The sequence below is a fragment of the Penicillium soppii genome, assembly GCF_028829465.1.
Source record: "Penicillium soppii strain IBT 18220 chromosome Unknown utg000001l, whole genome shotgun sequence".
Lineage (NCBI taxonomy): Eukaryota > Fungi > Ascomycota > Eurotiomycetes > Eurotiales > Aspergillaceae > Penicillium > Penicillium soppii.
This window is the reverse complement of record NW_026643231.1, coordinates 1,013,602-1,034,607: the sequence shown is the minus strand read 5'-3', so window position 1 is coordinate 1,034,607 and position 21,006 is coordinate 1,013,602. Positions and strand designations below refer to the sequence as shown.

The 21,006-nt window shown below is 48.5% G+C and overlaps 12 protein-coding genes across 12 annotated transcripts; 5 read left to right on the top strand and 7 right to left on the bottom strand.

The window, feature by feature from the left end:
- Positions 1 to 372: 372 nt before the first annotated feature.
- On the top strand, positions 373 to 1,317 carry N7529_000392 (phosphoglycerate dehydrogenase; the record flags this gene model as incomplete). The annotated part of the gene is made up of 1 exon (XM_057235923.1): positions 373 to 1,317. One exon carries the CDS (start codon positions 373 to 375, stop codon positions 1,315 to 1,317), a length of 945 nt encoding a protein of 314 aa, XP_057102726.1.
- Positions 1,318 to 1,775: 458 nt separating this feature from the next.
- Positions 1,776 to 3,925, bottom strand: N7529_000391 (peroxisomal copper amine oxidase; the record flags this gene model as incomplete). Its single annotated transcript, XM_057235922.1, has 2 exons — positions 1,776 to 3,757; positions 3,811 to 3,925. 2 exons carry the CDS (start codon positions 3,923 to 3,925, stop codon positions 1,776 to 1,778), a joined length of 2,097 nt encoding a protein of 698 aa, XP_057102725.1.
- A 1,040-nt stretch (positions 3,926 to 4,965) lies between these two features.
- On the top strand, positions 4,966 to 6,584 carry N7529_000390 (Aldehyde dehydrogenase N-terminal; the record flags this gene model as incomplete). The annotated part of the gene is made up of 3 exons (XM_057235921.1): positions 4,966 to 5,093; positions 5,152 to 5,520; positions 5,576 to 6,584. 3 exons carry the CDS (start codon positions 4,966 to 4,968, stop codon positions 6,582 to 6,584), a joined length of 1,506 nt encoding a protein of 501 aa, XP_057102724.1.
- A 547-nt stretch (positions 6,585 to 7,131) lies between these two features.
- Positions 7,132 to 8,376, bottom strand: N7529_000389 (uncharacterized protein; the record flags this gene model as incomplete). Its single annotated transcript, XM_057235920.1, has 1 exon — positions 7,132 to 8,376. The coding sequence occupies one exon, from the start codon at positions 8,374 to 8,376 to the stop codon at positions 7,132 to 7,134; it is 1,245 nt and encodes a 414-aa protein (XP_057102723.1).
- A 129-nt stretch (positions 8,377 to 8,505) lies between these two features.
- On the bottom strand, positions 8,506 to 8,704 carry N7529_000388 (uncharacterized protein; the record flags this gene model as incomplete). Its single annotated transcript, XM_057235919.1, is given in 2 exon segments — positions 8,506 to 8,525; positions 8,545 to 8,704. 2 exon segments carry the CDS (start codon positions 8,702 to 8,704, stop codon positions 8,506 to 8,508), a joined length of 180 nt encoding a protein of 59 aa, XP_057102722.1.
- A 470-nt stretch (positions 8,705 to 9,174) lies between these two features.
- On the bottom strand, positions 9,175 to 9,708 carry N7529_000387 (uncharacterized protein; the record flags this gene model as incomplete). The annotated part of the gene is made up of 2 exons (XM_057235918.1): positions 9,175 to 9,347; positions 9,693 to 9,708. The coding sequence occupies 2 exons, from the start codon at positions 9,706 to 9,708 to the stop codon at positions 9,175 to 9,177; spliced, it is 189 nt and encodes a 62-aa protein (XP_057102721.1).
- Positions 9,709 to 9,789: 81 nt separating this feature from the next.
- Positions 9,790 to 10,432, bottom strand: N7529_000386 (Zn(II)2Cys6 transcription factor domain-containing protein; the record flags this gene model as incomplete). Its single annotated transcript, XM_057235917.1, has 2 exons — positions 9,790 to 10,046; positions 10,096 to 10,432. 2 exons carry the CDS (start codon positions 10,430 to 10,432, stop codon positions 9,790 to 9,792), a joined length of 594 nt encoding a protein of 197 aa, XP_057102720.1.
- A 1,101-nt stretch (positions 10,433 to 11,533) lies between these two features.
- Positions 11,534 to 13,141, top strand: N7529_000385 (uncharacterized protein; the record flags this gene model as incomplete). The annotated part of the gene is made up of 1 exon (XM_057235916.1): positions 11,534 to 13,141. The coding sequence occupies one exon, from the start codon at positions 11,534 to 11,536 to the stop codon at positions 13,139 to 13,141; it is 1,608 nt and encodes a 535-aa protein (XP_057102719.1).
- A 289-nt stretch (positions 13,142 to 13,430) lies between these two features.
- Positions 13,431 to 16,052, bottom strand: N7529_000384 (beta-glucosidase; the record flags this gene model as incomplete). The annotated part of the gene is made up of 4 exons (XM_057235915.1): positions 13,431 to 15,324; positions 15,375 to 15,618; positions 15,675 to 15,879; positions 15,936 to 16,052. 4 exons carry the CDS (start codon positions 16,050 to 16,052, stop codon positions 13,431 to 13,433), a joined length of 2,460 nt encoding a protein of 819 aa, XP_057102718.1.
- Positions 16,053 to 16,549: 497 nt separating this feature from the next.
- Positions 16,550 to 18,059, top strand: fmqE (MFS-type transporter fmqE; the record flags this gene model as incomplete). The annotated part of the gene is made up of 3 exons (XM_057235914.1): positions 16,550 to 17,085; positions 17,137 to 17,628; positions 17,678 to 18,059. 3 exons carry the CDS (start codon positions 16,550 to 16,552, stop codon positions 18,057 to 18,059), a joined length of 1,410 nt encoding a protein of 469 aa, XP_057102717.1.
- Positions 18,060 to 18,348: 289 nt separating this feature from the next.
- N7529_000382 (putative MFS alpha-glucoside transporter) lies at positions 18,349 to 19,972 on the top strand (the record flags this gene model as incomplete). The annotated part of the gene is made up of 2 exons (XM_057235913.1): positions 18,349 to 18,513; positions 18,560 to 19,972. 2 exons carry the CDS (start codon positions 18,349 to 18,351, stop codon positions 19,970 to 19,972), a joined length of 1,578 nt encoding a protein of 525 aa, XP_057102716.1.
- A 213-nt stretch (positions 19,973 to 20,185) lies between these two features.
- Positions 20,186 to 20,824, bottom strand: N7529_000381 (uncharacterized protein; the record flags this gene model as incomplete). Its single annotated transcript, XM_057235912.1, has 2 exons — positions 20,186 to 20,212; positions 20,321 to 20,824. 2 exons carry the CDS (start codon positions 20,822 to 20,824, stop codon positions 20,186 to 20,188), a joined length of 531 nt encoding a protein of 176 aa, XP_057102715.1.
- Between the last annotated feature and the right edge of the window lie 182 nt (positions 20,825 to 21,006).

Below are 21,006 nucleotides of genomic sequence, written 5' to 3'. Positions count from 1 at the left end.
CCGGCTTCTTATGTTCTGTCCCGTACATTACTATATTCTTTTTTGTTTGTATATTTTTCTCATTTAGCTATGTGCTTGTTGCTTATAGGCGATGCCTAATTGACTGATACCCTTTCCTCGGATAATAAACAAATAAACATATTAAATACCGAATATATTCCATTCAGTGCAATCAAATTCTCTCAATTGATCCCACATTGAATCCCACATGTAACGAATGCCACCCCCACGTAACCGGAGGTCCCCCGGTCGGCGATGGCGGAGCTCCGCCGACATCCCCGCGGCAATTGAACATTCACCATAAGACACCCCTCACTCCCAATGTCACCACTCACCCGCCTAACAAGCCTCACCAAACAAATAACCCCCAAAATGAAGCTCCTCTACCCAACCTCTCTCCACCTCGACACAAAGCTCCTCGAAGGCTTCTCCGTCACCCTGCACCCCTACGACGTCACCGTCCCAATCCCGGAATCTCTCATCGACGCCGACTTCCTCGTAACATGGGCCAACAAAGCCACCAACCTGCAAGACGCAGCCAAGCGCATGAAAAACCTCCGCTGGATCCAATCCCTCGCGGCTGGACCCAATGACGTCCTCGCCGCCGGCTTCGACGCCTCCCGCATCGTAATCACCACCGGCTCTGGCCTACACGACGAAACAGTCGCCGAACACACACTCGGCCTGCTACTCAATTCTGCGCGCCGATTCTATGAAATGCGCGACTACCAAAACAAGGGCGTCTGGCCCGCTCATCTTGGTGGGCCGCAGGGAGATCGCGAGCCGGGAACTTTCAAAACACTCAAGAGTGCCAACATCACCATCTGGGGATTCGGCAACATCGCCAAGAAACTCGCGCCTGTCCTCACGGCTCTCGGGTCGAATGTTACGGGTGTTGCGCGCTCCGCTGGCGTGCGTGATGGGTACCACGTTGTCAGCGAGGATTCGTTGCCGGACATTTTGCCTAAGACCGATGCGCTTGTTATGATCTTGCCTGGGTCTGCGAGTACTAATGGTGCTTTGAGTGCTGAGCGCTTGAAGTTGCTGCCCAAGCATGCTTGGGTTGTGAATGTTGGTCGTGGCACTTCTGTTGACGAGGACGCGCTTGTTAGTGCGCTTGAGGAGGGCCGCATTGGTGGTGCTGCGTTGGATGTTTTCTCTGTTGAGCCGCTGCCTAAGGAGTCCAAGCTTTATGCTGCGCCTAATTTGGTGCTTTCGCCTCATGCGGCTGGTGGTCGGCCTCGTGAGGCCGAGGCTCTCATTGGGTATAACTTGAGACGCTTGCTTGCTGGGCAGGAACTGAAGAATGTTATTTAGAGGGTCTTTCAGCGCTTTGTGCATAGATTTTGAAATGTATATAGAGGGATTAAGATTGTATCTTTGACGTTCACCCTCCTATCTGTGTATGATTCCCTTTGTCAGAAGCTGTCCTTTCACAATTATACTGTTCGTAAAAGAGCCATGGTATTGCGATACTCAGCGTTTCACATGGGCCGTTGCCTCTCATGTCAAGTTTTCTCGCCAATGTCGGTAGGGCTAGGCGCAGTGAGAGAAGAGGGTTATTTTGTCGGCTTGCCTCTTCTAGACAGTGTTTATTGAAGGAAGATGTATCAGGATGATTAAAGAGATGGAAAGACATATTCGCATACCGGATACTAAGACAACAAAGAAAGAGGACAATTTGATCAAATCAATCTTATATGAACAAGAGGGCAGGACTATTTACTATTTACTATGTACAAAACTAAACCCATTTTCAAACACAATGCCAACCCTTACATGCGCGATTTACTCGGCGCACAGCAAGAAGAAGGGAAAGCACTCTTACTTTGCGTATCAACACAGATAGCAGAAGGAGGCACCCACAGACCAGGGTTCTTCTCGAAGAAGTTCGAAGCCCGCAGCATGATGCTGACCGGCTCGGCAGGCATGATAGGGAAATCTTCCGTACGTGGGAAATGCGTTAGGCCGAACTGCAAGTAGCAGACGATATCGGTGTTTTCGATGTTCTCATCACGGGCCGCCCAGTCAGCAATCGTGGAGTTGTGGGGGTGTCCGTCCTCGCCGTTGGACTGGCACACGTAGTCACCAGCAGGGAAGAGCTCGTAGTCCTTGTAAGGGGTGACCCAGAGGGGGTGGCGAGCGAAGGCAGCACGCTTCCAGACTGTTGAGCCGGGCTTGGCGAGCATCGGGGGGCAGTTGTTGTTGAGGATCTTGTAGGCGACGGGCTTTTTGGCGATGGCGTTCATACGGTTGGGGTTGATGATATCCCAGCTGCGATTGGTTTCGTAGCAGTAGTCTGCTGCGCCCTCGAGAGATGTGCGGAGGGGAGTCTTTTTGCTGTAGAAGCCGTTTCCGTAGAAGTTTTCTGGGGAGCCAACGGCAGCTTCAGCGGAGACAGCATCGTTTTGGATGATGGAGTTGTTTGTGCCGTCGATTTCGGGGTCGATGCGGAGAGAGAACAGGTGCTGGTGGTTGTGGGCGTTGATTGAAGGGGCAACCTCTGTGCCGTAGGGGGCGGCTGTTTCGGTAGGGTGCATGCAGTAGGTGTTGAGCATACCGGTGAGCTTCATTTCGAGCTTGTAGGTGCCATCCAGGGTAAAGGTATGGTAGAAGCCGTATTCGTAGTTGGCGGCGGTGATGATTTGGGAGACGATCAACTTGCGATCGCGGGCGGAGATGACAGTACCATCACGGTAGTCAGTGTGCTTGTAGAGGAGGCCGTTGTCCTCCTCGTGAATGCAGATGGCGTTCTTGATCACAGCGGCTTCACCCTTAGAAGTGGACATCACACCGTCCATGTAGTGAATTGCACCCTTGCAATCACAGCCTAGCTTGAGGGAGTTGGTCATAAGACCGGTGCCGTACTCGCCGACATCGAAGGCGTGCTTCTTGTGGTGGGGCTTCTCAGGGCAGCCATAGGGGACGACCATCTCGACGACGGAGATACGATTGAAGAGAGTGCGCTCGCGGTCCTCATACATGTCGTGAGTGCGCACATCGGAAATGACAATACCTTCACGGTAGTTGAAGCCAATGTGCATCTTGAAGTTGGCCCAGGTCAATTCGTTGCCGCGAACCTTGAAAGAGACGCCCTGGGGCTGGGTGATATCAATTGGCTTGAGGCGATCATGGTTGTACTTGTCACCGATGAACTCGGGGAGGTAGTTGTGCTCCTTGATGGGAATGGCGGTACGCTCGCCGTTGACATAGCGGACGTCGACACTTAGAACCTCTTCGGTCTCGGTATCTGCGACAACACTGAAGTCCAGAGGGTGGGCGTACTGGTTGTCAAACTCAGAGTTACGGTAGTAAGCCAGACCCTGCTGGAGACGGCGCTCGTAGCCCCAGCGCTCGTCGATTCCAATGGCCCATGCGTCCAGGAAGACCTTGTTCATGTCGGTAATGCCGATTTCCTTGCAGGCACGGATCACACGAGCGTCCTTGCGAGCAATGCGCTCCATCACATCCAAATCCTCGAGGGTGAGGGTTGGCATGACTTCGGAAACTTCTTTCCATTCCTCGACCTTGCCGGTGGCGAGATTGGCCACTACCTCAGCGACCTGGGTGGTTTCGAGCACAATGACAATAGCGAAAGCGCGACGATCCGGGGCAGGAACTGTGCCAGCACGGAATGCCTGGTACTCAGCTTTCCGGGGTTCCCGGAGTGTGAGGCAGTTGAACTTGATAGCCTTAGTGCCGGCATAGTCCCGGATGATCTTTGCCGCCTCCGGAATTTCCTTGATAGAAAGTTGATCTGGAGCTTGGTGTTAACATTTCATCGGATTTAACAATTTAATGCATTCGTACCTAAAGGGTGAGGGATGCCCTCGGGCATCATAGCAGCAGCAGCGACACTGTCATAATCTCCCTCGCGGAAGATTGTGTAGCCGGGAATTGACTCTGTATCTGGTGCGGACGCCATGATGAAGATGAGGGTATCAAGAGGGAGCAGGGAGTTAGAAAGTTGAGAAAAGCTTCAGTCCACAGAGGCCATAGCCCTTATATAGACAATGGACCTTCGATATCAAGATCGAATTTATCCGCATATACCTTCCCATTCGGGTAATCGGGATCTTTCTGTTATCCAAAAAAAAGTCGGGGGACCGGTCTGCGACTGGACCCGAAAGTGGGTTCTCCCGTCATTATTCGGTTTTGGGTAGAGTCTGGAGAAGCGATGTGTCTTGCAAATGATTTGCGTGTCACTTGATTCTATGCCATAATATCTGTTTCGTAAACGGTTTGCCATCGAAAAAGCTCAGCCAATCGCGTTGAAACGGCTCGGGAAGATATGTGTTGGCATAATTCTGCTAGTGGTCCACCTAATAAGGCAAGTCTTATCTGTATAGATGAACGTGCATTGCATTTGATTGCGCTAGGCACGACCTGCTCAAAACGACAATATCTGACATTGTACGCGAATCAGGATAGACTTAGGAGAAACAGGGATGCGATGCCAAGACGTTAATTCAAGCTTAATTTGATGCACGTGGTGTTATGTAAGCTTTTGTTGAACATGAATAGATGGTCACATTCTGCCTATTCTCAATATCTACAATCTAGGAAAATTGTAGTATGTTCTACTCAATTTTCTTTTACCAAATATCTAACAATGTCTGAATAACGCCTTGTGCTTTGGCGGGATACCGCGACACCGAAGGCCCAAAACCGCTGTTGCTTGGACTTGCCTAATCAGGGTTAGCGGCTACATCAACCGCCGTGATTCGGCCTCCGCGTCCGAACCCCATCTTTTCCAAAAATGTTCAGAAATCTGGAGTAAAGGTGGATATACAGTGGATTCGATGACATGCAGTTCATGGGTCCTCGAAATGGAATGTCCTGCCGGCTTATCGAGATAACGTGCTACGATAGCTGTTGCTCTTATGCCTTAAGATCTATGTGATTTATTCCAAGCCTTTTTACCTTCTCCTCTTCCAAACTACCTATACCCACTTTCGCAACAGCATGGCCGATACATCAGTTCAGCTCACAGCCCCCAATGGCCACACTTGGACTCAGCCTACTGGTCTGTTCATCAACAACCAATGGGTCAAATCCTCCACCGGCGAGAAGATTGCGACCATCAATCCTGCGTACGACACACTACATCATAATCCTACGCTTTGGATGCATCACTAACCTTAAAACTAGAACGGCAAAGGAAATCACGTCCATCCATGCAGCTTCCACAGAAGATGTCGACAAAGCCGTCAAAGCAGCCCGCGCTGCTTTAAATAATCCCTGTTGGAGAGATCTCCCTGGTATTGATCGCGGCAAGTTGATGAATCGTCTCGCCCAGCTTATCGAAGACAACCGTACGACGCTCGCCACAATCGAGACTATTGATAACGGAAAGCCCTACTCCGTTTCCTTCAACGATGACCTCACCGAGACCGCCGAGACAATCCGGTACTACGGCGGATTCGCCGACAAGGTCTTCGGCCAAGTTATCGACACGACTCCAGAGAAATTCGCATACACTGTCCGCGAGCCGGTCGGCGTATGCGGACAGATTATTCCGTAAGTAGCACCAAGTACCGTACAGTATCAGAGATCACCCGCTCACCAAACCCAGATGGAACTTTCCTCTCGCTATGGCCGCCTGGAAACTCGGACCGGCCCTTGCATGCGGTAACACCGTGGTTCTCAAGCCAGCAGAGCAAACCCCTCTTTCAATCCTTTTCCTCGCGAACCTTATCGTGGAAGCCGGCTTCCCACCCGGTGTCGTAAACATTGTCAACGGACACGGCGCCGTAGCAGGCGCCGCAATTGCCTCTCACATGGACGTCGACAAGGTCGCATTCACAGGTAGCACGGCAACAGCAAAGCAAATTATGAAGATGGCCAGTGTGAACCTGAAGAACATCACTCTCGAAACGGGCGGCAAGAGCCCGCTCATCGTCTTCAATGATGCTGATCTCGAGCAGGCAGTTGAATGGGCCCACATTGGTATCATGTACAACCAGGGCCAGATCTGTACTGCTACTTCGCGAATTTTGGTACAGGATGAGATCTACGATCGATTCTTGGAAGCCTTCAAGGCCCAAGTGAAGAATGTCTCCAAGGTTGGCGATCCTTTCGAGGAATCTACTTTCCAGGGTCCCCAGGTGACGCAGGCTCAGTATGACCGCATCCTGTCGTACATTGATGTCGGCAAATCTGAGAAGGCAACCCTTGTGTCCGGTGGAAAGCCGGCGAACATTGGTAATGGAAAGGGCTTCTTCGTTGAGCCTACTATTTTCACAGACGTTAATCCCAAGATGCGGATTTACCAAGAAGAGGTTTTCGGACCTTTCGTAGTCATTGCGCGGTTCAGCGATGAGCAGCAGGCTATTGAAATGGCTAATGACTCGACTTATGGCCTCGGAAGTGCGCTGTTCACGACTAACCTGACGCGTGCGCACCGTGTTGCGAAGAAGATTGAGGCTGGCATGGTCTGGATTAACTCGAGCAATGATAGCGATTGGCGCATTCCTTTCGGTGGCGTCAAGCAGTCAGGTATTGGTCGTGAGCTTGGCGAGGCTGGTCTGTCGGCTTATTCCAATATCAAGGCCATTCATGTGAACATGAAGTCCAAGCTTTGAAGGATTGCCAGGACAGCTATGTTATTGGAACCTGATGTATTGTATATAGCAAAATTGAAGATTGAGTGCATCGATTGATAGAAATGAGTAAGCCCATACAAGCAATATATCAAAGAAGTTTGAAGCTGGATCGTTGAACATTCTCAAGCTAAGACAGGTTCAGTTGGTATATGTGGCTAAGATTGTCACTAGTATAGAATAAGCAACAACCGGATTTTAGACTACCAGATCTCAAAACTCTCGAAGTTTCTTAGGTCTTTGGGTCGTCAGGTTGTTCGGTCGCTTGGTCGTTCGGTCTGTGGTCCAACAATTTACTGTCACATGACAGAAACTACTAGCGAATCTTTTGGCTGGAGTATTGAAAGACTCGGATTTTCAAGGTTATAGGTTGTCCGAACAGGTTGTTGGTAGGTAGTAGTGAGCTTTAAAAAAACGTAAGAATGGCAGTGGGTTGACAGCGAAGCGGCTCAAACACTTCTATGTCGTCAGGTGTTGGTCTACTCAAAATTTCATTTTCATGGTTCTATATATATAGTGCTTCGTTATGTCAATCTTGGCGATCGTTGATATTCTCATGCAGCCAGTCTCTCCACTGTCGGTCATCCAAGATTGATCTTACACGAGCCTCAAGCCACTCTGTGTTTCCCCAGAAGCCCCATGAAGCCTGGAATCTACACCAGTCAACCAGTGAGGTCTCCCAGTGTCGTTTGAATGTTTCCCATTCATACATGGCCGCATCTTGACCCTGGAGAAGGGTCGTGCGGTACCGCTCTAGCAGTTTTCTTTCTCCATCTTGCATGGTCAATTTCTCAGGCAAGTCATCCGTGAGCAGATGTAATGGAACCGAGCAGGTGAACAATTTGGCGAGGTCACAGACCCCCAGACCTAGCCCGACGTATTGAAAATCAAAGAACGCCACCTCAGCCCCACTATCTGTGGTGAAGAGATTCTCTGATTTGACATCGCCGTGGATATAAGATTCGACGCTTCTTCCACAAGGCGTTAACTCACGTGCCACCATCTCAGCGACAGATAGTGAGGATTTGTTTGAAGGCTCGCACAAGGCTGTTGACCACTCCGAGCAGGTGTCTTCGACCAGTGATGCATATTCTTTACGTCGTGTCGCAAGATAAGTGTATCCTCCGTTGAGCCACAACCCATTGCCAGCATCTTTGCTCGCGGTCTGTCTTCGAAGGGATTCTTCCAAGGGAGGCATCGCGAATCCGTCAAAGCTCTTTGGAAGTAAGCCCCATGACCGACTGTGGAACCTGGCTAGCCAGTCCAGAGACCCATAAACTTGTGTGCGGCTCAGTGAACTTCTCTTTCCGCCTGCCACGGGAAATTTTGGACGCAAATCCACCATGATGGTGGCCATGAGATTTTTGAGCTCCTCCTCGTCCTTCCGGCCACCCATGCCCCTGGTCGACGCAAGGCATTTCGCAATGCCAATGTCGTCGTCTAGCAAGGGGACCACATTGCTGTAAAAATTCTGCTCTACCTCATAGCTGATCATCTTTCGCAGATGACCCTCATCCGAATTGCTGATGCTCTTCTTTGAGGGTGAAATAAGTTTCAAAATAAGAGGATAGGTGGCTCCAGCGGCCCCGGGTTCCACGCCACAAAGCTTGCTCAAATGCTCCGCCGCTGTATCAGTAGAAGCCCGGGCGGTGATGGCGCAGATTTGTCCGTATCCTGCCCACAGGGTCTGTAGGTTGGTGCACGAGACGAGGTCGAGTGAGTGCCATGACAGCATGATACTGGCCACGTGCTTGGGGTCATTTCCAGGCGACATTGTGGGTTCAGGGCACTCAAAGCAATCAATGTGGACCTTAAACTGTATCCATCTGCTGTTATTCTTTCACAATGCGATACGTGAAATGCGATAAGTGGATATGTTGACGGATCATTGGATTATCCGAGACTATCGGATTTCGAGCGCGTCTGTAAATATTGTCCCTACCTTGCAATTCTTTATCATTAATTTGAGATAATTTTTTGAACGTAACATGTCCTTCCTCATCCAAATCCGAATACTGTTTTACATTACACAAATTCGTCCAAATTACCTTGGCATCTTCATGTGCCTCATCATGTACGCCTAAGCACTCTCGGAGCAACATTTACCATTCGATATCTATATCTGTGAATCCAAAAGCGACAGAGGCATATTCATACCAGATAGAAACAAGGCGGCATATTCCCAGTTGAGTATACCAACAAAATTCGCATCTTGAATCATGATATTCCCTACATTGAGTTCACAAAGAGTGAGCACATAGGGCTCGTGTTTCGGTAGGCGCTTCTTTAAGTTGTCCAGCACTTTTTGAGGGATATGATGAAGGTGGAGGCTGAGAGCATCCCAGAGTTCTTGATCAGCGTGAAACGGCCCACGTGGTTCAAGATCAAAAACTATCAAACCTGGATAGCATGGGCTATGGTTGACACATTGGATGGAAGCTGACGGAACAAATCGAGGCTGCTTACGCACTTGAACAACTTGATCCGCGACAGCTGTTTCTTGAGGTTCTGACAATGAAGGCCATGCCTTCTTGAGTGTGTGGCCATCTGTGGGTTCGTTCATTACAAAGTATCACCCATCGCGATCAACCCAGTCACGCAGAACCTTCAAAACGGTAATGTCGGTGTAGTTTGTCTGGTGATTTAGTGCTTTGACTTCAACTTTTGCTTTTGGACCCTCTTCCGGGTGGTCTTCCAAAACCACATCAGAGCCAATGGACCAAACGCTTCGTTTAATGCACCATACTAAAGTTTAAGGTGGCAAGAATGATGGCGCCGTTTTGTTTGTCGAATGTCCAGCCACATACGATACAACTCTTCTCAGATATCTCATCTGTTGCGGTTAGGTGATTAACAGAGGTAAATGAGTTGCAGGAATGGATTTCGATTGAAGTTTGTTTTGATTGGAGATGCAAGGGAGAAAGTTCTCGAAAGTGGACGCCTTAATTTTCACCGCCACGACTGCACAAGACGGGTTCGGTGCGATTGACTACATATGTTTGTACGTTAATAACAAAAGGGGGGTCGAATTAACAAAGTATATAACTAGGGATTTTGTCTATTGGCAAATGAATAGGAATTTATGCCTACCTAGATGTCCGTCCATCTTTTTAGAGCAAGAATGGAATCAACTACTTCTTCTCTGAACTTCTATCTCATAAATTCATGGAAAAATTAGTTTGTAGTGCTAAAATATTGAAGAATCGAGATTTAGAGTTGGTTCAAGCCAAGATACTCCGTCGGCCTGACGCCCTGATATATTGGCCTGTTGAACCTTCCCCGGACTATGCATGTGCGCAGTCGCTTCTGCCAACGTGGCTAAAGATACAGGAATCTCAAAATGCTTGTGGATTGCGGTAATATGCTCCGGGGAGTCCGGCTCCCACGGCGAGTTGAGTATATTCACCGTTGCTCGCTGCGCAACTAAATGCGGCGGGTCTTGACCTATAACTGCAAGTAAGCTTTGAGAACCCTAAAAGCCGAATGATGTTACCTTTCAAAGTGTGCTGGGGAACGAGTATAGGTTGACCTTGGCCGTCACCTTGAGGGAAATGTTCACCCTTGCCACGCATGTCCCACCGCCGTTTTGACCGAGGGGGTATAGATTCTTTGACCGGTTTCTCAGCGCCCGAGTATTTCCCCCTAGACGCGATACCAGCACCCCACCGCAGGCGGATCTCGTATCCCTCGCAAATTATTCCCCGTGAAGTGCATTTGGTGCATGCAGGACGTATTTCGTCACATTGTATCCGCTTTTTCTTACAGGTCCAGCAACCCTTGAAGGATCGGTGACGAGAATTGGTATCTTTATTTTTGTCGGTTGGAGACATGATTGAAGAAAGTCAAGAGTTCATACAACGAAAAAGTAAAAAAAGCAAAGACGAACTGAAGTGCTTGAATTCATATATGTTGCGCAAGGGTAGTGCTATACACATTCCCGGTCTCTGATTGGCCGAACAAAGATCTCAGTGAGCGAAATAACGGGCATTTTTCTCCTATAGGGAGTGTTTGCCGGCATTCACAAAAAGAAGACTCAAGACTATATTTTTCGCAAATTCCCTCGCATTTCAGGCAAGTCCAAAATCTGCTCTGTGATGATATGTTGCAGTGAGCTCTTCACTTTAAGTCTCGTGGGGATTCCGCGCTTGTACTTTTCGGGCAGGTACATCCACGAAACAAGCATGCGCTTGGAGCCGCTGAAGTTTTTCGAAGGCAGAGATATTTTGTATCAACAAGTCTATTGAAATCCAATCATCAATTATGAAACGGGAATAACGTTGGAAATAGGTCCAAATTATGCGATTCAACCCGATACCTTCAAAGTCGCCACTGCGCCTTGTTCCGGTCAATCCATGATTCCGATATTTGTGTGTCACAAAATCGGGCAATCAAGAGTTCGGGAAACCCCCAAGAGATCAAGTAGATCGCCAGGCACCATTGATATCATTACCAGCTATGTGTTCAACACCCCGCATCTACCTGCCAGAGAGGGAATCTTCAGCCTTCACAGCTATGATGTGGAGTATGACAGCAGAGAAAAACTGGATCTCTACAAGAGTGCCTTTATGCGTCGCCTAAGTGGCTGAGTTGTCTTGATGTCTTGGTTTCCACTATGTGGGCCACTCTCGGTGAATCTCCAGGGTATGTGCCCCTCTCTATGGCCACAAATGCCGACGCCCATGGGGTTCCCCAGAAAAATGTCAGAAAGCCCCGGGTCTTGTGAATGGGGGTGCGGAACCTCGATTTCATACAATTGTCTCAGAGATCCTGGTTGCTGAATCCAAGATACAGCCCTGGTTAAAGAAGTATACCAACCACGAGTGTGAAGTGCTTCAATTGCCAGCATCGTTATTTTCCTCAGCATTGGGCATGACCTTGAAGCAAACTTTTCAAGCCCCAGGTCTTTTTCTTCAATTTCCTCAAACCCAGTTATGGACGTGGAAACCGACACAAATCTCAAACCAACCGACCAAAACGCCCAAGATGCAGACGACCTCGCCGAATTCGGACATGAGCAGTTGCTCGCTCGCAAATTCAATATCTGGAGCATGCTAGCGTTAGCATTCTGTGTGCTGGGAACATGGTCAACTTTTGCACAGGACCTTTCTGACGGATTGATCAATGGTGGGCCGGTTTCAATTCTTTGGGGCTTATGCCTCGTCACATTCTGCAACACCTGTGTCGCTGTCTCGCTGGGCGAGATCTGTAGCAGTATGCCAACCGCCCTTGGCCAGGCATATTGGGTCTACCGCTTGTGGGACTCTCGCTTTGGTCGATTTTTGTCGTACATGTGTGCCTGGATCAATGTGTTTGGATGGTGGACATTGGCGGCATCCCAGGTGGCATTTATGACAAATTTCCTCTTGGGTATGAAAGTCATGTTCTATCCCGATTGGACAGGTGCGTCGACTGGATGGCTGGAATTTGTTGTCTATGTCGGGTGCGTTTTCGTCCTCACTTTGATCAATGTTTTGGGTTGTCGAAGAGAGAAGTTCCTGCCATGGCTTAACAATTTTGTTGGAGTTTGGTTTTTCGGACTCTTTTTCGTCTTTTGTCTTGCCTTGCTTATCTCTGTGGGCACAAAAGACGGCCTTGCTTTCCAGCCTGCCAACTTCTCGTTCGGAAAATGGATCAACCAAACCGGATGGCCTGACGCCGTTGTCTGGTTCATTGGACTCGTGCAGGCTGCTTACGGCCTCACTGCTTTCGATGCTGTGATCCACTTGGTGGAGGAAATCCCGGCTCCTCGCAAGAATGCTCCGAAGGTAATCTATCTGGCCGTTATTTCCGGAGCCGTAAGTGGATTTATTTTGATGATGGTCTGCCTTTTCTGTATCCAAGATGTAAACTCAGTGGTGAATTCCGCCAGCGGCTTACCATTCATGGAACTTGTTCAGCAAACTGTCGGCCAAACGGGCGGCGCAGTACTCATTGCTTTGTTCATTACAAATGGCCTTGGTCAAGGAATCAGCATTGTGACCACGGCCTCCCGGTTGACGTGGGGCTTCGCTCGCGACGGCGGACTTCCATTTAGCACATATCTGACCGAAGTCAGCCCATATTGGAAAGCTCCCGTTCGCGCATTATGGTTCCAAGGAGCGATCATCGCTCTGGTAGGAGTCCTCTTTTTGTTTGCGCAAACCGTACTCAACGCTATTCTCAGCGTGAGCACTATTGCGCTGACGATTTCATACGGTCTACCCATTATGACATTGCTATTGATGGGTCGCGACAAGCTTCCGCACGGTGGTCAGTTCCATCTTGGTAGATTTGGAGCCCCCGCAAACTGGGTTTCTCTGGTCTACTGCTGTGTGACGACCGTGTTCTTCTTCTTCCCCAGTGCACCTAATCCATCTGGCGGCGATATGAACTACGCCATTGGTGTCTTTGGCGTTATGCTTGTCATTGCTGTGTCGTTCTGGTTTATTCAAGGCAGTCGGACTTATTTGAATACCGAAGAGTCGATGCCGCATGTTATCCAGGCACACACCGTCGCCAACGAGCCGACTCCACCTGAACCAAAGAAATTGGATCGATGAGCGATCTTCCCATGTTGATGTTTTGTTGGAAGTGTTCGCGGAGGATATTACACGAAATCGTGGGTGTCTACAGGGTTTGATGTGGGACGGATGGTGGTTCTATTACCACCAGATGTATATAGAAAGACGCCCCCCCATTGTATATAGAAATTGACAGTGCCTAGTTTAAGAATGGACGTTGAAAATGAAAGGAATGAAAGAAAATTGTAAATGAAAACGGAAGATAGAAATATATCTCGAGGAGCTAAATGACTTTGTGTACCAAATTATGAATTCGAATCAAGATAGCTTAAAGTCCACTCCAAAGGATAGCATTGTTGACCTCATGCATCACCGAAGAGATCACGGTATTGGCATCTTGTCGTAGCTCAACCTCGAATTTTCGCTTGGCAACAATCCATGAGCGCTTGTCTGGATTCCACTCACTGAAAGCGTATTTATCCAACGCAATATTCACTCGCTTATTCTCTCCGGGCCTGAGCATTACCTTTTCCCAGCCTTTTAAGACTCCGTCGACATATATCTGTATAACCTCTTTACCAGGGACGGATCCTAAATTCGTGACGGTAGTTCGGACAATCAATTCCACAGCCGATTTTGAAGGTACATGCACAATAGAAAGCGCAGAGAACTGAAAGTTTGTATAGGACAGCCCAAAGCCAAAAGGAAACAGCGGAGGAGGCTTGCTTCGAGCACGGTATCCCACGTCAAGCTTCTCTTCATAGCGAATTTCCATATTATTGTCGGTAGGAAAGTTCCCAAATGACGGAGTGTCTTCGATGCATCTTGGAAATGTGACCGGAAGCTTGCCTGAAGGGTTTACATCGCCGCTGATGATGTCCACCAGTGCATTGCCAGTCTCTTGACCCCCATACCAGGATTGTAGGATGGCATCGACATTTTCAATCCAAGGCATGGATATCGGGGATCCAGTTTGGTTGACCAAGATAGACTTCGGCGCTACGGCAGATACCTTATCAATAAACTCATTTTGTAGAGGTGACAATGTTAACTCGGAACGATCGAATGATTCCGATTCATATTCTTTGTTGTTTGCCGTGAATATGATAGAGACGTCACTATCCGTAGCTAGTTTGAGCAAGTCATCACCAATGGTATTGTAGAGATTTTCGTAAAAGCCAACCCGGGTAGCTTGGGGCGTTATCTTGAAAATCGGAGATGGAAGCGGTGCTGTTGTTGAAAGTGTGTCCACTGTGACATGATACTCACAATGGGCTTCCATTTCAAGACTGGCCCGAACTTCAAAAAGACCAGGCTGCATAACATATTCCACTCGGCAGTCATCGAATCCCTCATGCTGTAAGATGACGTTGTCATCTACCCGTAGGATGCACTTTCCACATGCAGTCACTCCGAAGACATGGGTGCCAGATGTTTTCGGTCGCAAAATAAATTCCATGCGATTGCAGTGTTTGGGTTCAAGACCTGCGATACGGGCATCAATCACTAGGGTTTGTGTCGATTCCAGAATTTCTTGGTGAACGTGATTCTCTCCAAACACCCATCCATTGTACCAATAGCAGTTAAGACCAGGCCGGCCATCACTCTTTGTTGTTATAACAGAGAGCGGAGCAGAAGGGATTTTTTTGAATACTGGCACCCCGGGATGGTAGTGAATGCGATCACTGCCGAATTTCCTTCCAAGTGCTTCAAGGGGCGAGACAATGTATGAAGGCGTAAGTGATGCACTTCCGCCGCCGTGGATGATAGGCATGGTGGCCGGTGAGCCAAACACGACAATTTTGAGGTTATTTGATGGTGACAGGGGCAAGGTGTTATCCTTGTTTTTGAGTAGAACGATGCCTTCCCCTGCAATTTCCCGTAAAAGTGCGGAAGTACTTTCACTTTTAGGGATGTCTTGCTCTGGTCTACCATCATCTTGCACCCCAATCTTTGATGCGAGGTTGATGACATCTGCCGCCAAAGAATCAATGTGCCTCTCGGTAATTTTGCCCTCTTTGACAGCCTCGAGAAGGTGATGCCCACGGAACCGGGCAGGACCCGGAAGTTCGAGAGCGACTCCCGCACGGACCGAAGGAACAGTTGAATAAATACCCTCAAAATCGGAAACGATTGCTCCTTGAAACCCCCACTCTTTGCGTAGTACGTCTTGCAACAGGCTTGTGTTTTCTGACATGAAGATGCCATTGACAAGGTTGTACCTGTGCCATAGTTAGCATCCCAGACTTCATCCTATACTCGATACACTGACGAAGTCATTATAGACCAAGGATTGCAGTTTTTCAGAAGAATCTGAAACGCGAATGCATAAAGTTCGCGAAGCGTCTTTTCATCCACAATTGTATTCGATGTTTTCCGATTAGTCTCGCACTCATTTCCTACGAAATGCTTCGGGCAGGCTGAGACTCCCTCCGATTGGACTCCATTTACAAACTCGGCTCCTAATATGCCTGATAATGTTGGATCTTCAGAATACGATTCGAAGTTCCGACCACCTACAAGAAAAGAATTAGTTTTCATTTGTCGCACTGATTAAGTCTCCCATTCTGACCTAGCGGGGACCGGTGCAAGTTCACTGTCGGCCCGAGCAAAAGACCGACATTCTTTGCTTTGCATTCTTTGCCGATAACTCGGCCCATTCTCAACGCTAATTCGGGATTGAATGTTGAACCGACACAGGCCGCGCACGGGAAACAAGTAGCTTTTGTTGATGCATGGATGGATTCTCCACGAACACCGTTTGGTCCATCGCTATACTAAGGAGAAATCAGCATGAAATTGTGTTTTTGTTCATTTTCAACACGTTCCATACCTTGATCGCATTGATGCCATGTTGAGGCAAGCTTGCGGTCCGCCAATAAGACTGACCCGCCAATAGGGAAACCTTTTCCTCCAAGGAGAGCGAAGCAATTACCGATTGAACAGACATTATCATTTATCTCTCGTTGTTATGCTGACCGAATATGCACAAATCATGGGAAAAAATGTTGAGGTCGATCTTTTAATTGGACGCCTGTCCACGGTAATGGGGCAATGTCCATCTTCGGGATATCCGACTGTCCACTGTCCACTTCGCCTTTGTGGGGCAAGCTGTCGTACACCCCGGACTTTCCCCAGATTCGTACTCTGGTGGAGATCTTAATACATTTAAGATGATTAGGATCCGTTAAAATGTAAGGGCTGTCCACTTGTCCATCGATCTAATCAATATTATCCATCATGGAAGGTGCAAAATCATCGTCTTCTCACATCGAGTGGGAGGAAGAGCAGCCACGTTTCCTTCAATCAGACAACGATTTGAGCCTCATAGACACGATCAGAACTCACTGGAGAGCGCTATTGATATGTAAGATATTTTATATTATCAATTATATCGATCATTCACTTACCCCCGATGCAGGTAGCGTCTCCTTTACATCAGGCGCCATGTTCGGCTATGACACGATCGTTAACGGTGCCTCGATTTCCATGCCCGCGTTCATGATGTATTTTGGAGATACAAACGCCGCAGGCTTGTATTTACCCTCATTATGGACTGCTCTTTGGACATCCATGTCCGCTCTCGCCCAAGCTCTCTCAGCCACTGGAACAGGTTTTCTGGCCGATCGCATTGGACGGAAATGGACAGGTGTCATCGCTGGTGTGATTTCCCTAGCTGGTGCTTCGGTACAATACACGGCACAAACACGAAGTTCGTTGCTTGGAGGCAAAATTGTCGGAGGACTAGGGATCGGAATGGCGATGGCATCTGGTATGACTTACGCGTCGGAGGTCGTCCCGGTTAAACTGGTTCCCGCTGTTCAGCAGGCGATGGTGGTATTTATTCTCATTATGCAGGCCGTGGCTATGGGCGTCATCCGCATTTTTGTCCCTAACGTTGCCGAGGAGGCCTTCCGTACTGTTTTTGCTATCCAGTGGGCAGTTGGCGGGCTAGTGACGATTGCGTACGCTCTCGCTCCAGAGTACGTGCTCCAAATAACCAAACAATTGATTTCAACTGAATTTTTTCCCAGGTCCCCTGTTTACTGCATCATTGACAAGCGACAAGAAAGCGCCAAGAAACTATTCAAGTGGCTCTACCCCGATGAGACTGATCGCCAAGAGCGATACAACCATCTCGTCAAGACGATCGAAGAAGAAAACTCGCACCGGGAGGCCAATCAAGCCAGCTATATTGAATGCTTCCAGGGTGTTAATTTCAAAAGAACGATCACGATGATGTTGCTATTTGGTCTTGTCAACCTGGGCGGCGGGCCATTCCTCTCGCAGTCGATATACTTCCTCATCTCCGTGGGACTACCTACCATTCACGTATTCGACATCTCGATTGGAGGATTTGGATTAGCAATCATCATCATTATTGCAAGTGGCTTCGTATTGAATAATGTGAGGAGAAGAAACACTCTCCTCTGGGGATGTGTTATCAACTTCTTCTTTAACCTGATCGTGGGCGCTCTGTACTTTGCACATGGAACAGGGCCCAAGTGGGCTATTGCTATATTCATGTACGAAATGCCCGTGTTCATTTTACAATTAAAAGCTGACAACATCCAGGAACGTTCTCATTTCCCTGCAGGCGAGTCTAATGCAAGCTCCAGGGTGGTCAATTGCAGCGGAGATCTCGAGTTACCGACTGCGTGCAAAATCCATGTCACTTGGAATGATGGCTCAAACATTCACAACTTGGCTCGTGACTTTTGTTGTGCCATATATGTATAATGTCGACTCTGGTAACCTGGGTGCCCGAACTGGCTTTGTGTTTGCAGGCGCTTCGGTGCTGCTTATCTGCGGAGTTTGGTCAATAGTCCCAGATACAACTGGGTTGTCGACAGAAGATATTGACAACCTCTATGAAGCGAAGGTGCCAGCGAGACAATTTGCAAAGCATAAGGTGGCTCTTGAATCAGAGATTGAAGAGGCAACTCGAGATGTTTAAATAGCCTTCAATGATAACAAAGATTTGTCTGCATACCTCTTTTCACCCTTCTGAGATGACGTGTTTTGGCATCATGAGACGGGTGATGGGCTTAGAGGCCGAACCCTATGCCTAGCCAGCGGCACAATCTGCGCAAGCCGATCCTGCCCAAACATAACCACCAAGGTCCCCCGAAAGGGCTCCACTCCGCGGCATCCTCCGCTGTGACCGTATGCCAAGCCTTGGCGTTTAGATATAATTTCAACTTTTTTCTTTTGGAATCCCGCAATTGAATTCCGTGAAGAATAATATGGAAGCAGAGAAGGGGACCGCGCTGGTCCAAAGTCTTCCTGCAGAGGTCACAGAAGAGGCCGAGCTTTCTTTCCAGTTCACGAAGCAGGAACATGCCCTCGGTTGGTGGGATGCCATGCGTCTACACTACCCCGCCATTGGCTGGGGACTTTTCATGAATACAGTCAGTCAAAAATTTTCAGACTGTGGCTCCATACTCATTCTGTTAGGCAACCGTATTGAAAGGCATTGATGGTGGCATCGTCCGCAGCCTGGTTGGCCTTCCCGTCTTCAAGGAAACATTCGGCTACAACCATGACGGCAAATACATCATCGCCGCGCAATGGCTCTCGGCTTTTGGGTACGCCAATCTCATCGGTGCAATTGTAGGCGCCCTCTGTTCCGGCATTGCATATGAGCGCTTAGGACCGCGGCGAATGACTGCCGGATGCTGCGTCCTATCGATCGCATTCATTTTCATCCAATTTTTCAGCCACACACCGGCGCAGCTGTTCGTCGGCGAACTCATCAATGGGTGCATCATCGCCTTTTACCCCATTTGTGCGTCGGCATACGTCGGCGAAGTAACCCCACTAGTGCTACGTGGGTTCGCAGCCACCATGACCAATCTTGCTTTCTCGATCGGCTCTCTGATCGCCTCGGGTATTCTCAAAGGAACAGAGTCAATGGATAGTCAGTGGTCGTATAAGATTCCTATCGCAACGCAATGGGCTTTACCCTGCATCATGCTGATCCTTGTTGGCTTCTGTCCCGACCCACCATACTGGTTGTGTCGCAAGGGTCGCTATGAGGAAGCCGCAGTATCACTACGCCGTCTTGCTACTCCCACTGTTGATGTATCGCAAAAGCTGGCACATATCAAGGAGACCCTGCGTCTAGAAGAAAGCTACCAGGGTGAGCGACCTACCTATCTCGACTGTTTTCGGGGAACCAACTTCCGCCGCCTGGTGGTCTGCGTCATGGCATATGACATGCAGGCCTTTACCGGCAACGTTTTCTTTCTTACCTACGCAGTGCATTTCATGGAGTTGGCTGGTTTGGATGCATCTGATGCATTTTCGATGAACATCGGGCTGACGGCACTCGGCCTTCTGGGGACATGCATATCGTGGTTTCTCCTTTCATATATCGGTAGACGAACGATGTATCTGTTCGGATGTACCTCGCTCGCCATCGTGCAGTTCATCATCGGAGCCGTCGACCTTGCTCCGCGACAGACATCCACTAAGTGGGCGCAATGCGGCTTGATGTTAGCCTGCACCTTCGTATATGACCTGAGCCTTGGCCCTTTCTGTTATGTGCTGCTGGCAGAGGTTTCGTCGGCCAAACTTCGTGGACTCACAATTGCACTTTCTACAGTGACTTGTTTTTTCTGGTCGGTCGTCTTTGCAGTGGTAATTCCGTATGCGATGAACGAGGATCAGGGAAACTGGCGCGGCAAGATTGGTTTCCTATTCTCTGGGCTTAGCGTTCTTTGCACTGTGTATTGTTTCTTGTGCATGCCAGAGACTAAGGGTCGGACGTTTGAAGAGCTTGATATTCTTTTCGAGCGCAAAGTCCCGAGTCGCAAGTTTAAGTATTATAAAGTGAACATCGACGTTGGCGGGAGGCGATTAGAATGATTTGTACATGATTATCACTGTGAATAGAACAAGGACATGCATTGGTTGCCGCGAGGCACAAATTATGAAAATGTATAGAGCCCGGTTTCTTTGGTTAAAATTTCCCAACTACATACAGCGGTCATGCAACATCCTTTTCCAAATCCAAGGATGGCTAAGGTCCCTCTTGGTGGTTAAAATATATATGATCTACTTAGACATTAAATTGAACTTTCAGGTCAAAGGGGAGAGTGAACTTAGCTGGTGGTATTTTTATGGAAAGGTAAATGAACAATGTAATTGGTAGGCTCAGCAAAACAGAAGATCCATGTCATAGAGAGAGAGCACAACTTTTGAAGTCCTACATACCGCCTTTTGCAGGATGAAGATTGGTTGGGGAGGAAGAATGACCGGTATTGGCGATGGTCGGAGCAGTGGTAATAACTTTGGTCTGGGTGGATTAGCGACGTTGTCCTGGATGGCTTTCAGATCAGCTTTGATTGGAGTTTCAGTCAGATTCACAACAAATTCGATGGCATTTTTAATCCATCTCGAGGCCTCATTCCATTCAGAAAGTGATATACATTGGACTGCAAAACACTTCAGTAGGTATGAGTAGAAGAACACATCACCAGAGGCGCTAGACAACGCAGTCCAGTGCGCACTGATTGTAAACAATTCCTGGGACACAGTTGCAGATGGGAAACGAATGGTCCCGTCGAACGATTCTTGTGTGTAATTGTCACCCCTTGCCCGGGATGATAGTCGGCGGAGGTTATATAGCGCGTTTGCTGCATTGTGTCGATTTTGAGCTTTGGCATATCCATCGCCGGAGTCGCCTACGACCTCCAGAGTGACGCATGGGAATAACATCTTCGCGAGAGAAGGCCAGTATTTTATTCAGCGGTCGAGGCTTTTGTTGCCCAGAAAGCTGTTAATGCTTTACGATGCAAATGAAAATGAGACAGACGCTCCTTTTTAGAATAAGATGCGATATATTGAAAGACTGCAATGAGTATGCGCCAAACACCGAGCAGGAAAGACATGGTAAAGAA